Source organism: Cervus elaphus, chromosome 6 (assembly GCF_910594005.1).
Source record: "Cervus elaphus chromosome 6, mCerEla1.1, whole genome shotgun sequence".
Classification (NCBI taxonomy): Eukaryota; Metazoa; Chordata; class Mammalia; order Artiodactyla; family Cervidae; genus Cervus; species Cervus elaphus.
In genome coordinates this window covers 24,687,316-24,699,808 of record NC_057820.1, presented here as the reverse complement: position 1 = coordinate 24,699,808, position 12,493 = coordinate 24,687,316, and the positions used below count along the sequence as shown (strand labels likewise).

Below are 12,493 nucleotides of genomic sequence, written 5' to 3'. Positions count from 1 at the left end.
GGATTTAGGATGAATACCTAAATTATTTGGATTGGTTGTTGAATTCCAGCGGGTCATTATATAGAATTTGCAAACTGCTTTTACACTTAGAGATCGTTCATTCATTTAACAGATGTTTATAGAGTACCCACCACAAGGCAGGCATTTCCCTCTGTATGGGAAATGTAGTGGTAAATAAGATAGGTAAGGCATTTGTTTTCATAGACCTTACATTCTCATGGGATCACGTAGATAATAGACAAGTAAACAAATAAGTGGAGAAGATAATTCCAGATAGTAATTTGTGCTGTGAAGAAAATAGAGCAGGGTCATACGATAGAGATTGGTGGGCTACTTGAGGTACGAGGGTCAGAGAAGGTCAGGTGAATTTTGAACTAAACCCTAAATAAGATGAAGGAACCTGCCATATGGAGGTGTGGGGCATTCCAGGCAGGGGGAGAATTCAAGAGCAAGGGCCGTGATGCTGCTGCTGCTGCTAAGTCGCTTCAGTCGTGTCTGACTCTGTGCGACCCCATAGATGGCAGCCCACCAGGCTTCCCCGTCCCTGGGATTCTCTAGGCAAGAACACTGGAGTGGGTTGCCATTTCCTTCTCCAATGCATGAAAGTGAAAAGTGAAAGTGAAGTTGCTCAGTCGCATCTAACTCTTAGTGACCCCATGGACTGCAGCCCACCAGGCTCCTCTGCCCATGGGGTTTTCCAGGCAAGAGTACTGGAGTGGGGTGCCATTGCCTTCTCTGAAGGGTTGTGAGGTGGGAACAATCTTAGGTTGTTGAAGGAAATGAAAGGCCAGTATGGCTGAAGCATCGTGAACAATGTAGGCTAGGGCCGCATGGTGAAGGGCCTCATAGGGCCCAGGAAGGAATTGAATTGTGGTGCAAGTGTAGCAGGAGGCTGTTGGAGGATTTTATGCAAGGCAACAATATTATCAAATTGATTTCTTTGAGGGACTTCCCTGGTGGCCAGTGGATGAAAATCCACCTGCCAATGCAGGGGACGTGGGTTCTATCCCTGGTCTGGGAAGATTCCACAGGCCTTGGAGCCACTGGGCCCATATGCCACAACTAAAGTGCTGCCCCCGCTAACTGCTTTTACACTTAGAAATCATTCATTCATTCTACAGATATTTATAGAGTACCCACCACCAGCCAGGCATTTCCTCTGTGTGGGAAATGCAGTGGTAAATAAGATAGGTAAGGTATTTCTAGAGAAAACCCACATGTAGCAACAAAGACTCAGCACAGCCAAAAATAAACAAATAAATAAATATAGCAGTGTATTAGGGCTTTCCTGGTGGCTTGGATGGTACAGAATCTACCTGCAATGAGGGAGATCGAGATTCAGTCCCTGGGTCAGGAAGGTCCCCTGGAGAAGGGCATGGCAACCCACTCCATTATTCTCGCTTGGAGAGTCAGTGGAGCCTGGTGGGCTACAGTCCCTGGGGTCACACAGAGTCAGACACGACTAAAGCAACTTAGCATGCACGCATGCATGCAGCAGTTTGGTGTTGTTTAGTCGCCCAGTCATGTCTGACTCTTTGCAATCCCATGAGCTGTAGCCCACCAGGCTCCTCTGTTCATGGGATTTCCCAGGCAAGAATACTGGTGTGGGTTGCCATTTCCTTCTCAAGAGGATCTTCCCGACCCAGAAATCAAACTGCATCTTCTGCATTGGCAGGATGATTCTTTACCACTGAGTCCCCAGAGAAGCCCATAGCAGTGTGTACATGTCAGGAAACAAATTTTTTAATTGATTCCTTTCAAATAACACTGAGATTCCTTTCTGAGGATTAGACTATGTAAGGGCACGTGTAGGCACAGGGAGACCAATGAGGACGCTGTTATACTAATCTAAGGATGTTGTAGTAGCTTGTTCTAGAAGGGTAACCATGGAGATAGCTGAAGTGTTGAGTTTGGAGACAGATTTCTGAGATAGCATCACCTAACCTGTGGTGGGGCTTCCCCGGTGGCTCAGCGGTAAAAGAATCTGCCTGCAATGCAGGAGCCACAGGAGATGCGAGTTCAATCTCAGGGTCGGGAAGATCCCCTGGAGGAGGGCATGGCAACCCACCCCAGTATTCTTGCCTGGAGAATCCCATGGACAGAGGAGTTTGGTAGGCTACAAGAGTTGGACACAACTGAAGCAACTTAGCATGCACACACGCACACAACCTACTGAGGGGCTGAATGAAAGGTTAAAAGAAGGAATTAAGATGGAGAAAAGTGGAAAGCAGCAGGTTTGGAGGATAGGGGTGGGGTGCCAGGGAATAGCAGAAGCAAGAGTTCTATTTCAAACATATTTTTAAACATATTTATTTATTTGGCTGTCCGGGGTCTTAGTTGTGGCACTCAAGGTCTTTTAGTTGTGGCATGTGAACTCTTAGTTGCAACATATGGGATCTAGTTCCCTGACCAGGGATCGAACCTGGGCCCCCTGCATTGGGAGTGTGGAGTCTTAGCCACTGGACCCCCAGGGAAGTCCTCTCAAACATAGAGTTTTTGATAAGCCAATCAGATATCTGGGTAGATAGTTGTCTATAAGAACTTGGAGTCCAGGGGAGAGGTCAGAGCTGGGAAGAGAAAGTTGAGAGTCATCCACATATAAAAAGTATTTATGTAAAGTCGCAGGACCTGATTCACTCATCAGAGAGAGTGTAACTAGAGTAAAGATGTGAAGACCAAACCCCGAGACACAGCAAGCTTGAGAGGAGGAAGGCTTAGCAACGGCAAGTGAGAAGCAACTGTCAGTGAGTTGCAGGGAGGCAAAACTCAGTAGGGTGTGGTGTTGTGGAAGTCAAGAAAGGACAGTGTTTCTCAAGGAGTGAACAGTCATGTGTGTTGAATGCTGCTTCCAAGGGATCTCATGAGATGATCACAAAGCGCTGACCTCGGCAAACAGGTGATGTGATGATGTGACCGTGACAGGAGCAGTGGCAAAGGAGTGCTGAGGATGAAAGCTGGACCGCAGTGGGCTGAAGAAACAGGAGATGATCCAGTGATAAGTGTATTCACATGGAGGGTTTCTTTCTTTCTTTTTTTTTTGGAACTTCTGTCCCTGAGTTGGGAAGATCACCCGGAGGAAGGCATTGCAACCCACTCCAGTATTCTCGCCTGGAGAATCCAGTGGACAGAGTCTGGAGAGTTATGGTCCATAGGGTCACCAAGAGTTGGACATGACTGAAGCAACTTAGCACACACGCACACAACATTTATTGAAAATTTGCCACATTTTAATAAAGCTTTTATTTTGTATTGGGGTATAGCCAGTTAACAATGTTGTGATAGTTTCAGGTGAACACTGAAGGGACTCAGCCATGTATACACATGTATCCATTCTCCCCCAAACTCCCTTCCCAACTGGCTGCCACATAACATTGAGCAGAGTTCCCTGTGTTATATACACAGTAGGTCCTTGTTGGTTATCCATTTTAAATACAGCAGTGTGTACGTCCATCCAAAGCTTTCTAACTATCCCTTCCCTCTGTCCTTCCCTCCGGCAACCATAAATTTGATGTCTGTATCTTTGTTTTGAAAGTAAGTTCATTTTGTATCATTTGGTTTTAGATTCTACATATAACAGATGTCATATGATATTTCTCCTTCTCTGTCTGACTTACTTCACTCAGTATAACATGGATGGTTTCTATGACCATTTTAGCTGGGAATTTTGTCATGAGGCAGGACCATTACTAAGATTGCTAGAAATTCTCCTAGTCTCAGGTTTGAGAATGGTGAATCAAAACTAATATACATTCCTAGGAAATTTGACCTGCAGTGTCTACTTGGGGGGATTAAGCTTTCATGGAGTCACCCTGATATTATCCATGCTACTCCTAATTAATTATCTTTGGGCTTTCCTGGTGGCTCAGCTGGTAAAGAATCCGCCTGCATTGCGGGAGACGTGGGTTCGATCCCTGGGTTGGGAAGATCCCCTGGAGAAGGGAAAGGCTACCCACTCCAGAATTCTGGCCTGGAGAATTCCATCAACTATACAGCCCACGGGGTTGCAAAGAGTCGGACACAACTGAGCGACTTTCACTTTCACTAGTTTCTTGGGTCTGCTTCCTATAGCAGAACCAAGTAGAACATGAGGCAATAATAATGAAAAACCAGCATTTACAGAGCATTTAGTGTGCTGCTTGAGTTTCTCAGGTGGGACAGTGGTAAAGAATTCACCTGCAATACAGGAGATGCAGGAGATCCAGGTTGGATCCCTGGGTCAGGAAGATCCTCTGGAAGAGGAAATGACAACTCACTCCAGTATTCTTGCCTGGAAAATTCCAAGGACAGAGAAGCCTCGCAGGCTATAGTCCATGGGGTCTCTAAGAGGTGGACACAACGGAGTGACTGAACACACACACACACACACACACACAGAATGTGGTTTTAGAGCTGTAATATAACAACTCACTGAATCCTTACCTCACAAATTAGGGACTATCATACTATCATAACCACTTTCAATAAGGTCACACCACATTCTTTAAAATCCAGGTAACTAACTTACCATTGAAATCTTGCAACACAGTGTGTATTTAAGTTGGGAAATGCCTGTATTTCAGCAGAATTTCAAATTTTATAGCTCTCCTTTTCACCCAAATAACAAAAATCATATTTACATGGTAGTTTGGGTTTGGAACTCAGGCAGTCTGAAAGCTCCAGAAACCAGCTCTTCAATATCCTTTATCACAAGGCATGTGGAAAGGAGATTCCAGAAAAGAAAAGCAGATGACATTTGATAAAACCAGTGCTGGTACAAAAGTGCACAGAAGTTATAATGCATAAAACGTGGGCGAGAAATAAAAGAGTATGCTACTGCTCAAATTAATGAATATCAAGGGTTTGAAATTGTCACAAAAAGAATCTTAAAGGAAGCATGAGCTATCCACTCTACTTTGGTTTTAGGGTGTGCATGTATGTGTGTGTTAACATAGTTTAATAGATCTCTATCAAATTTACATCAACATCATTATTTCCTGCTTATATAATAACACACAGTTGTGGGTTTTTTTTAACTCAGAAAATAATAAAGTTGGCCTTTGGTGAACAAGTGAACACTTATATATATGAAATATGGTTGGAGGTTATCTTTAATCATTTTGGAATTTGAGGTTGCTGTCTCTTTTTGAAACACTGCAGAGGAGGAGCTTAGAATTTAATAAATTATAAACCTAATGAAGCTTCTAACTCCTCTAGCCAGTCATTAGCTGCCAGGAAATGATCGTTGTTACTTAATTATAAGATGAAACTAAACATTGAGAAATATTGAAAGTGATCTGATTGGCTTATAGTCCAAGAACTAATTCCACAGGTATGCCTTCTACATACCAATTAAAGCTGCATCACCCATGATGAAATGCTGCATGCCTGTTGGCTGTGTTCTATGTTGTCATTTTCAGATTGAAACAACAACAATTCCAGTCTTGGGCACTTCCAATGACTGCTAGGCTGTTCTAATTTAGAGGATAAGGACTACTCCTATGAGCTTATTACTCCTCATATTTTCACTTTGACCACACCTAAAATAAGAGTCTGTCTGGAAGGTAATAAAAGCAACCAATCCATCAGTCATCACATTTACTAGCTGTCAGGTCAAAAAATACCAAAAGCTTTCCAAAAGGAAAGTGTAGATGTACAACGTTTAATTTTGACTCTGAAGGGCAAATTCATTTGTTGTTTAACAAATACTCTGACCATTAGGAACCCGAGGGGAATCAAGTCAGTAAGTATTTAATGGACATCCTGTGTAGTTATTTTCACAGAAAGTCTAGGTAGAGACTCAAAAGCAGGCTTTTATTTCATCCCTGAAATTACTACTAATTTAAAGTCACTTTTCCTAATCTGCCTAGCAATCCCATTTACCTATAATTTACCTAGAATTATAGTATTTGTATTTACTCCTGAATGGGAAAAAAGATAGTTCTATATAATATGCAGTTTTATTTAAGTAACCAGTAGTTTTCACAAGAAAGAAGATATAACAGTGCTTTTCTGAATGGGCCTCCCTTGTGGCTCAGCTGGTAAAGAATCTGCCTGCAATGCGGGAGACCTGGGTTTGATCCCTGGGTTAGGAGGATCCCCTGGAGAAGGGAAAGGCTACCCACTCCAGTATTCTGGCCTGGAGAATTCCATGGACTGAAGAGTCCGTGGGGTCGCAAAGAGTCAGACATGACTGAGCAACTTTCACTTCATCCTGTGTCATGGAAAAATGTCCCTGGAAGGGTTGAACCTTGCACTTGCACATGCACATGATAAAGAAGGCCTCGCTGTTTTGCATGTTTGTCTAAGTCTATTGAAAACATTAAGTTTGAGGTCGCGGCCTCACCCTGGTAATGTAATCAGGAATGGGACCTTGGTAGCAAAAATGAGGACAACAGAAGTATCATTATGTTTAGGGGAAGGAAACATCTGAAGAAAGAGAGACTACTCTGAGTAACTCAGGCTCCTTCTCTCTCTCTTTTTAAAAAGAATTTTTTTTTTTATTTTTAATTTTGGTTGTTGGGCCTTTCGTTCTCTAGTTGTGAGGAGTAGGAGCTCCTCTCTGGTTGCAGTGCGTGGGCTTCGCATTGCTGTGGCTTCTCTTGTTGTGGAGCACAGGTTCTAGGTGCATGGGCTTCAGTAGTTGTGGTGCATGGCCTTAGTTACCCCCAGGCATATGGACTCTATCTGGACCAGGGATCAAACTTGTGTACCCTGTGTTGGCAGGCAGATTCTTATCCTCTGGGCCACCAGGAAAGTCCTCCTTCTCTCTTTTTCTTGTGTGAAATTCAGTGTTTCCTTTCTCCATGTGGCCTCTACAGAGGTTGATGTTAGTTTATGAAGAAGAATAGGGCTTTAGAAGCTGATGCAACCTCACAGGCACTCACTCCACTGGCCAATGAGAGATTTGATAAAGGAGAAACAACTATGAAGGTAGAAATTCTGCCCCAAATGATGAACCTGTGTTTTCCGGGATGATTCCAAACTTTAGAGGTTGTGGAGAGTCCTTGATTAGAAGTGAGACAAAGCCCTTTCAATTATGCCGGGGAGACACCCTCATTACGGAGCCTGGAGATCATGAATCAAAGCCAGGGACCGGAGGAACCTGGCTAAATCAGTGTGTGTTGTTGAGTCTTGAAAGGAGGATGCAAGGTTCTGGGTTCAGTGCCTCTTCTAATGCCTTTCCCCTCCCAGGTCTCCAGGTCAGGTCTGGCAGGATTTAATTGCTCTGAATCTCTGCAATGAGTGGCATCTGGATAGCCCAGGGGAACTAGGCAACACCCCCTAGCCCGCACCGGGATTAGAGGCTGGGTGGAGTGACTGGGACCTGGACACCTAAGAGGTTGTCTTCTTGGGAACGTCAGAGAAACCTTTTGCCAAGCCTGTTAGGTGAGTCAACGAGAGACTTCAAGCTCTACTTTTCTCGATCCTAGTTTTTTTAATAGCACTGAATGTATAGAAACTTCAGAAATGAATTGTCTGATATTGCATGTTCTATTTACTCCTAAAAAGAGACATTGGTTGGATGGCTGGGCCACTAGTTATATTTAGTGCTTGGATTGCTTTTATACTGTGGGCAAAAGTGTTAAAGAAATTAAAAATCCTTTTAGTCAAAATATTCTTTCAAGGGATTAAGTTAAAGGTTAATTGTCTATCATGCAACGGGACCAGGCCAGGTAGGTTCAACACTTTAAATACCATGAGTCATCCATGAAGACCATCCTATTTCATTTTCTTGAGTCTTCATCTGCAAAACTTCAAAATTACCTTGAGGAAATAAGGTTACATGACTGAAATTTTTTTTTAAGGAAATTTAAAAAGGTAGAAATGAAATGATCCCTGCAAATCTTCTTCCCTGCAGTCTGATTGTAGGAATGAGTCCCCATGGATCAGATCAAGAGAGATGGTGTATTTACTACTTCTGAAGACTTTACAGCTTTTGCCAATCCCCAAAGTGACCTAACCTCTTGAGGAGGGAGGGGTATTAGGTCATGAGTAACACAGACAACCCAGAACTCTATGAACTGAGGAACCCTTGTCTCGGTAGAAACTGGAATGGGCTTTAGGGGAAGAGAGTGATTAAGAATAAGGCAGTACCCTTGAAGCAGGGCTTCCCAGGTGGCTCAGTGGTAAAGTATCTGCCTACCAATGCAGGAGATGCGCATTCAATCCTTGATCCGAGAAGATCACCTGGAGAAGGAAATGGCAACCCACTCCAGTATTCTTGCCTGAAAAACCCCCATGCGCAGAGGAGACTGGTGGGTTACAGTCCTTGGGAATTCAAAGAGTTGGGACACAACAGCTAAACAACAACAACCCTTGAAGCAGCCAGAAGCCAGATTTTTGAGGGAGGGGGTCTCAGAAACGTCCTTCACTTGGGTCTCAAAGAACTGCTCCCACCTTTGGCAGGAGGTTCTGGTTGTAGGGAGACATTCTAAGTAGAAGCCCATAGCCCTGTACTGAGTACCTGATCAATCCACATATAACTTCCTGGTCCCTGCTCTGGAGGGGTTTACATTTTGTTGAAAAGCCCCTGGAATCACCACACCCCCCCGAGGAAATGAATATTTCTTTGAGATGTGCTTGGGGTCTCTGGTTTGTTTCCCACCTGTTGGCCATCTCCCCTCGTCCAGATCTCCTCCTTTCTTGCCCGCAGCACAGCCTGTTACTGCAAATGGGAGCCCAGGCAAGGCAGAGGGGAGGTGCTCCTGCGTGGGGGAGTGCTGTTGTTTTTAGAACCAGTGCCAGCTGAGTGGATGGTGAGTAAGAGCCTCTTCCTCTTCCCTCTGGGCTGTCCTCCTCTCCCATCCCAAGCTTGTTGCTGGCCTGTTTCGGATATGGTGCTAAGCAAGGGCGGCTGCCTGGCTCTGATGTTCCCCAGGCTTGGGACCCAAAACTCGAGAAGGCAGCAAAATCCGTAAGTGAGAACAGTCCTTGGCCTCTGTTTCCTGTTAGCCAACTTTCCTCCATGAGGGCTTCTGGGGAGAGGTGGCGAATGTGAAGGCAGTAATACAACAGAAAGTACTCTTACTTCTTCCATTAGGTAAATCGAAAGTACTGCGTGGCACACAAAACCAACATGAATGTTGAATGCATCTTCCAGCAATGTGGGGGATGATTTTAGGTTAAATGGCCTTTCCTCTGGAAGAATTCTGTTTCTGAAACTTTTCTTTTTTTTTTAAATAGAAATAGCTGCTTGTTCCTTCTTATGCTTAAACATTGCAATAGAGGAACAACTACAGTTATCCATACTCTATGGGACATTGATTTTTGCCAATTGTTATTCCACTTATGAGAGCAGTATTTGTTTTAGATTTTAGCTGCTCTTTTGTGTACATCACTAACATATTTGTCTGCTGCCAGATTATTACAATCAGATAGAAAAGGGAGTTTTCTTTTAGAGGGACTTCCACATTTCATGATCAAAGAATTTGTTTTGTATACTCTGCAGGGGAAACAAAATAATTCATTGGTATTTTTGTATGTGTGTGTGTGGTTTTTGTCTTTCTTTTTGTGGTAGCTGTAATCTGCCCAGATTCTGCATCTTTAAGCATCAAGGGGGATTTCTCATTTTGTAACATATGAGTTCTTTTCAAACTTGTAGTTTAATTGAATCCAGCTCTGAGTGACACTTTAGAAAATGTTCTCCCACCTCAGAAGTGCTTCTCCAAACCAGGTGCTGTTCTTGTTCACCTACTGGCGTTGTTTGATTAGCAGCCAGCTAACCCGGGTGTTCCGATTTGTGCCAAGTCCATTCTATATATGGGAGTCTGTGCTTGAGAAGACGAGTTGTGCTTGTTATCCGGACGTCTTCCTTAGAAGTCATGTGCCAAAAATCACAGAAGCAGAAAAGCCAGAAACAATATGAGACTTGGTATTGATGAACCATAAAATCAGAATTTCACCTCATGATATTGCTTTGTTCTTGGATACATCATCCCTTCCAGCTATGAGCTCACCAACCCTTGCTCAATCCCTGGGCCAGTTGGCCTCATCACTATTCTACAGGCGGAGATTGGGAGATGCAGCCAGACAAGCCAGACTGCCCTCAAGCCAGGTGATCTAGCTAGAATCGGGAGCTAACTCCCCTGACTTCTCTCCAGCCCCCTGCTGTCTGAGACAATCAGGTTTAGAAGGGAGAGCTAGAGGCGAAGTTGAAACCAGCAGTGTAGCCTGAAAGCAATCAGTATTTGAATTATCATTCAGAAGCCTGGAGAAGGAGACAGTGGAATCATAAATGGAGATTAGGAGAAGACAGTAGGGAAGAACATTAAAAATGAGGCAATTTGGGATCTAAATTCAAGAATGTAGGGGATATGCTGGAAGATACTTTTTATGCTGGCTATGATGCCTCTGTTAACTGTGGGCTGATAACATGCGGCATACAGAAAGTACAGAATGTTCTCCAGTAGGAAATGGTAATCAAAGTAAAGCTTATGCATATTCTTAAATCATTAATTCCATAAATATTTCTTGAGTATCTCCCTTAAACCAGGAGGACTTATGTTATTCATCTTTATAGCTTCACCACCAATCCCTTGGTAGATAAGAAGAATGAATGAATTGATGGTTAGGCAGACACACATTGTCAAGGAAATTCTATCCTGAGGATTTCCTGTCTTCTTCATCCTCTTCCTCCCTTGGGACTGCCCAGATAATCCAACAGAGGCTCCTGCCTTGCCCCTCCCAGAACCACCCACTCACAGGAAAGAGAATTCCCTTAATGAAGGCAAGTAAACACTGGTCTGTGTGCTCATAGGGAGTAAGGCCTCGATGTACTTTTACCCAGATTGAATCTGGGAAAATCATGTCAGGAAGAAGGTCACACCCTAACCAACTCAGTAGAATAATATTTGCATGTGTAGGTTTCATTTCAGCAAGCCCCACAGGTGTATAATCTCTGGTTAGACAGTCAGAACAAATTTGTCTTCATGGCCTCCAGACTTCTACCACCCTTCGTCCACCATCTCTCTTGAGCTTGCCGCCTAGGATCCCAGCGCCGTCTCAGACCTAAATAGCCAGGATCTAGGAAAGGTACACCAAGCACCATTATTTATTGAATGCCCTCAATGCATTGGCCTCAGACCAAATGCAGAATTAGATTACTGTACTTGACCAGTTGGTTTACATTTTAAAGAAACAAATAGGCAGACAGAGGTGAACTGAGTAGCAGGGAAGATGGAAATATACTCCAGGGAGAGGCTGGTACCAGAGAGGAGAAACCAGTCAGAGCCTGTCATTTTGGGACCTTAAGTAGGGCAGGATCTTCACACATTTCAGATCCAGCTCTGTGCTTTTTTGATCAGAGGAAGGACAAATTTGGTTGGGAGAGAGAAAGAGAAGCCACACACTTCAAGCCCTTAATGTTGATTCATTCTTTGGTGGTCGTCTCTGTCTTTGGGAATGGTGACCCATTCCAGTATTCTTTCCTGGAAAATTACATGGACAGAGAAGCTTGGCAGGCTGCAACCCATGGGGTCGCAAAGAGTCGGACATCACGGAGCAACTAACACAACTACTACAGTCTTTGGGCCACCATTGTACCTTGCATATGCCTCTGACAAAGCACGTGGCCACTCGCGGCCAAGTGAGCATTTGCTTACTTTTTATCTTCCCTAACAGAACATGGGCTCAGTGAGGATAGGGACTTTGTGTTCTTCATCTCTCAGTTCCCAAAGTCTGATCCATAAACGCTTGTTGAATTTACCTGCCTCAGTGACTGTAATTGGGTTTCCAGTGAGAACGTGGACCAGGATGTCAGATGCTCTAGGACTTCAAGATAGAGGTAACCGTGGATGTGAGAGGCCAGCTTTCTTGAATCTAGTATTACTGGCTGGAATCTTGAGCTGAGGTGGTTAAGAGTGAGGGGGTGAACAATGGCCTGTGGCAAAGGCTCAGAATCAGGGGTGCTCTTATGGTTCTCGGGGAACAGTGTGGCTGAAGCAGATGGTTTGTGTTAGAAATGCTGTGTCACAGATAAGAAAGGTACAATGTGAGGTGGAGAGATAAATTAGGAATTTGGAATTAATTTGGAATTTGGATACACACTAACATCTACAAAATAGGTAAACAGCAAGGATCAACTGTATAACACGGGAAATTATACCCATATCTTATAATGACCTATAATGTAAAAGAATCTGAAAAAGAAAAGAAATAAATATATATATGTAAGGTAGGATGAAGCCAGTGTGTGAAGGGACAGGTGAAGATGTTTGACATTTAAGCTTTCAACCGTGGAAAGCTACTGAAGCCATTTAAGCCAAACTGTAAGAGATAGCAGGAAAGCTCAAAAGAGCTGAATCCATCCGTTCCAGGAAAGAGATGTTGGGGTAAGAAGCCTACATAGAAAGATAACAGCAACATTTTATGAATTAAGTGATAAAATCCCGGTCTTACAGAGGCACCACTGGGGATGAGTATCAGGATTCTGGGAGGTTTGCTCTTTTGCTTGAGATAAAGGTATCATTGGAATCCATAATTTTCTCTAAATGAGGAAGAAAATAATGACAGCCAA

General features: G+C 43.6%; 1 protein-coding gene across 3 annotated transcripts in view; it reads left to right on the top strand.

Moving 5' to 3' along the window:
* SHROOM3 (shroom family member 3) overlaps window positions 1-12,493 on the top strand; it is a 318,796-nt gene that overhangs the window by 188,176 nt on the left and 118,127 nt on the right. Inside the window, exon 1 of one of the 3 annotated variants that reach the window (XM_043906412.1) lies at window positions 8,777-8,893. The exons of the other annotated variants lie outside the window; for them this stretch is intronic. Within the exon in view, the coding sequence (XP_043762347.1) occupies window positions 8,814-8,893 (80 nt within the window). The 5' untranslated portion in view covers window positions 8,777-8,813. Of the gene's footprint in view, window positions 1-8,776; window positions 8,894-12,493 lie in introns of those variants that run through there. 3 annotated transcript variants of the gene reach the window in all.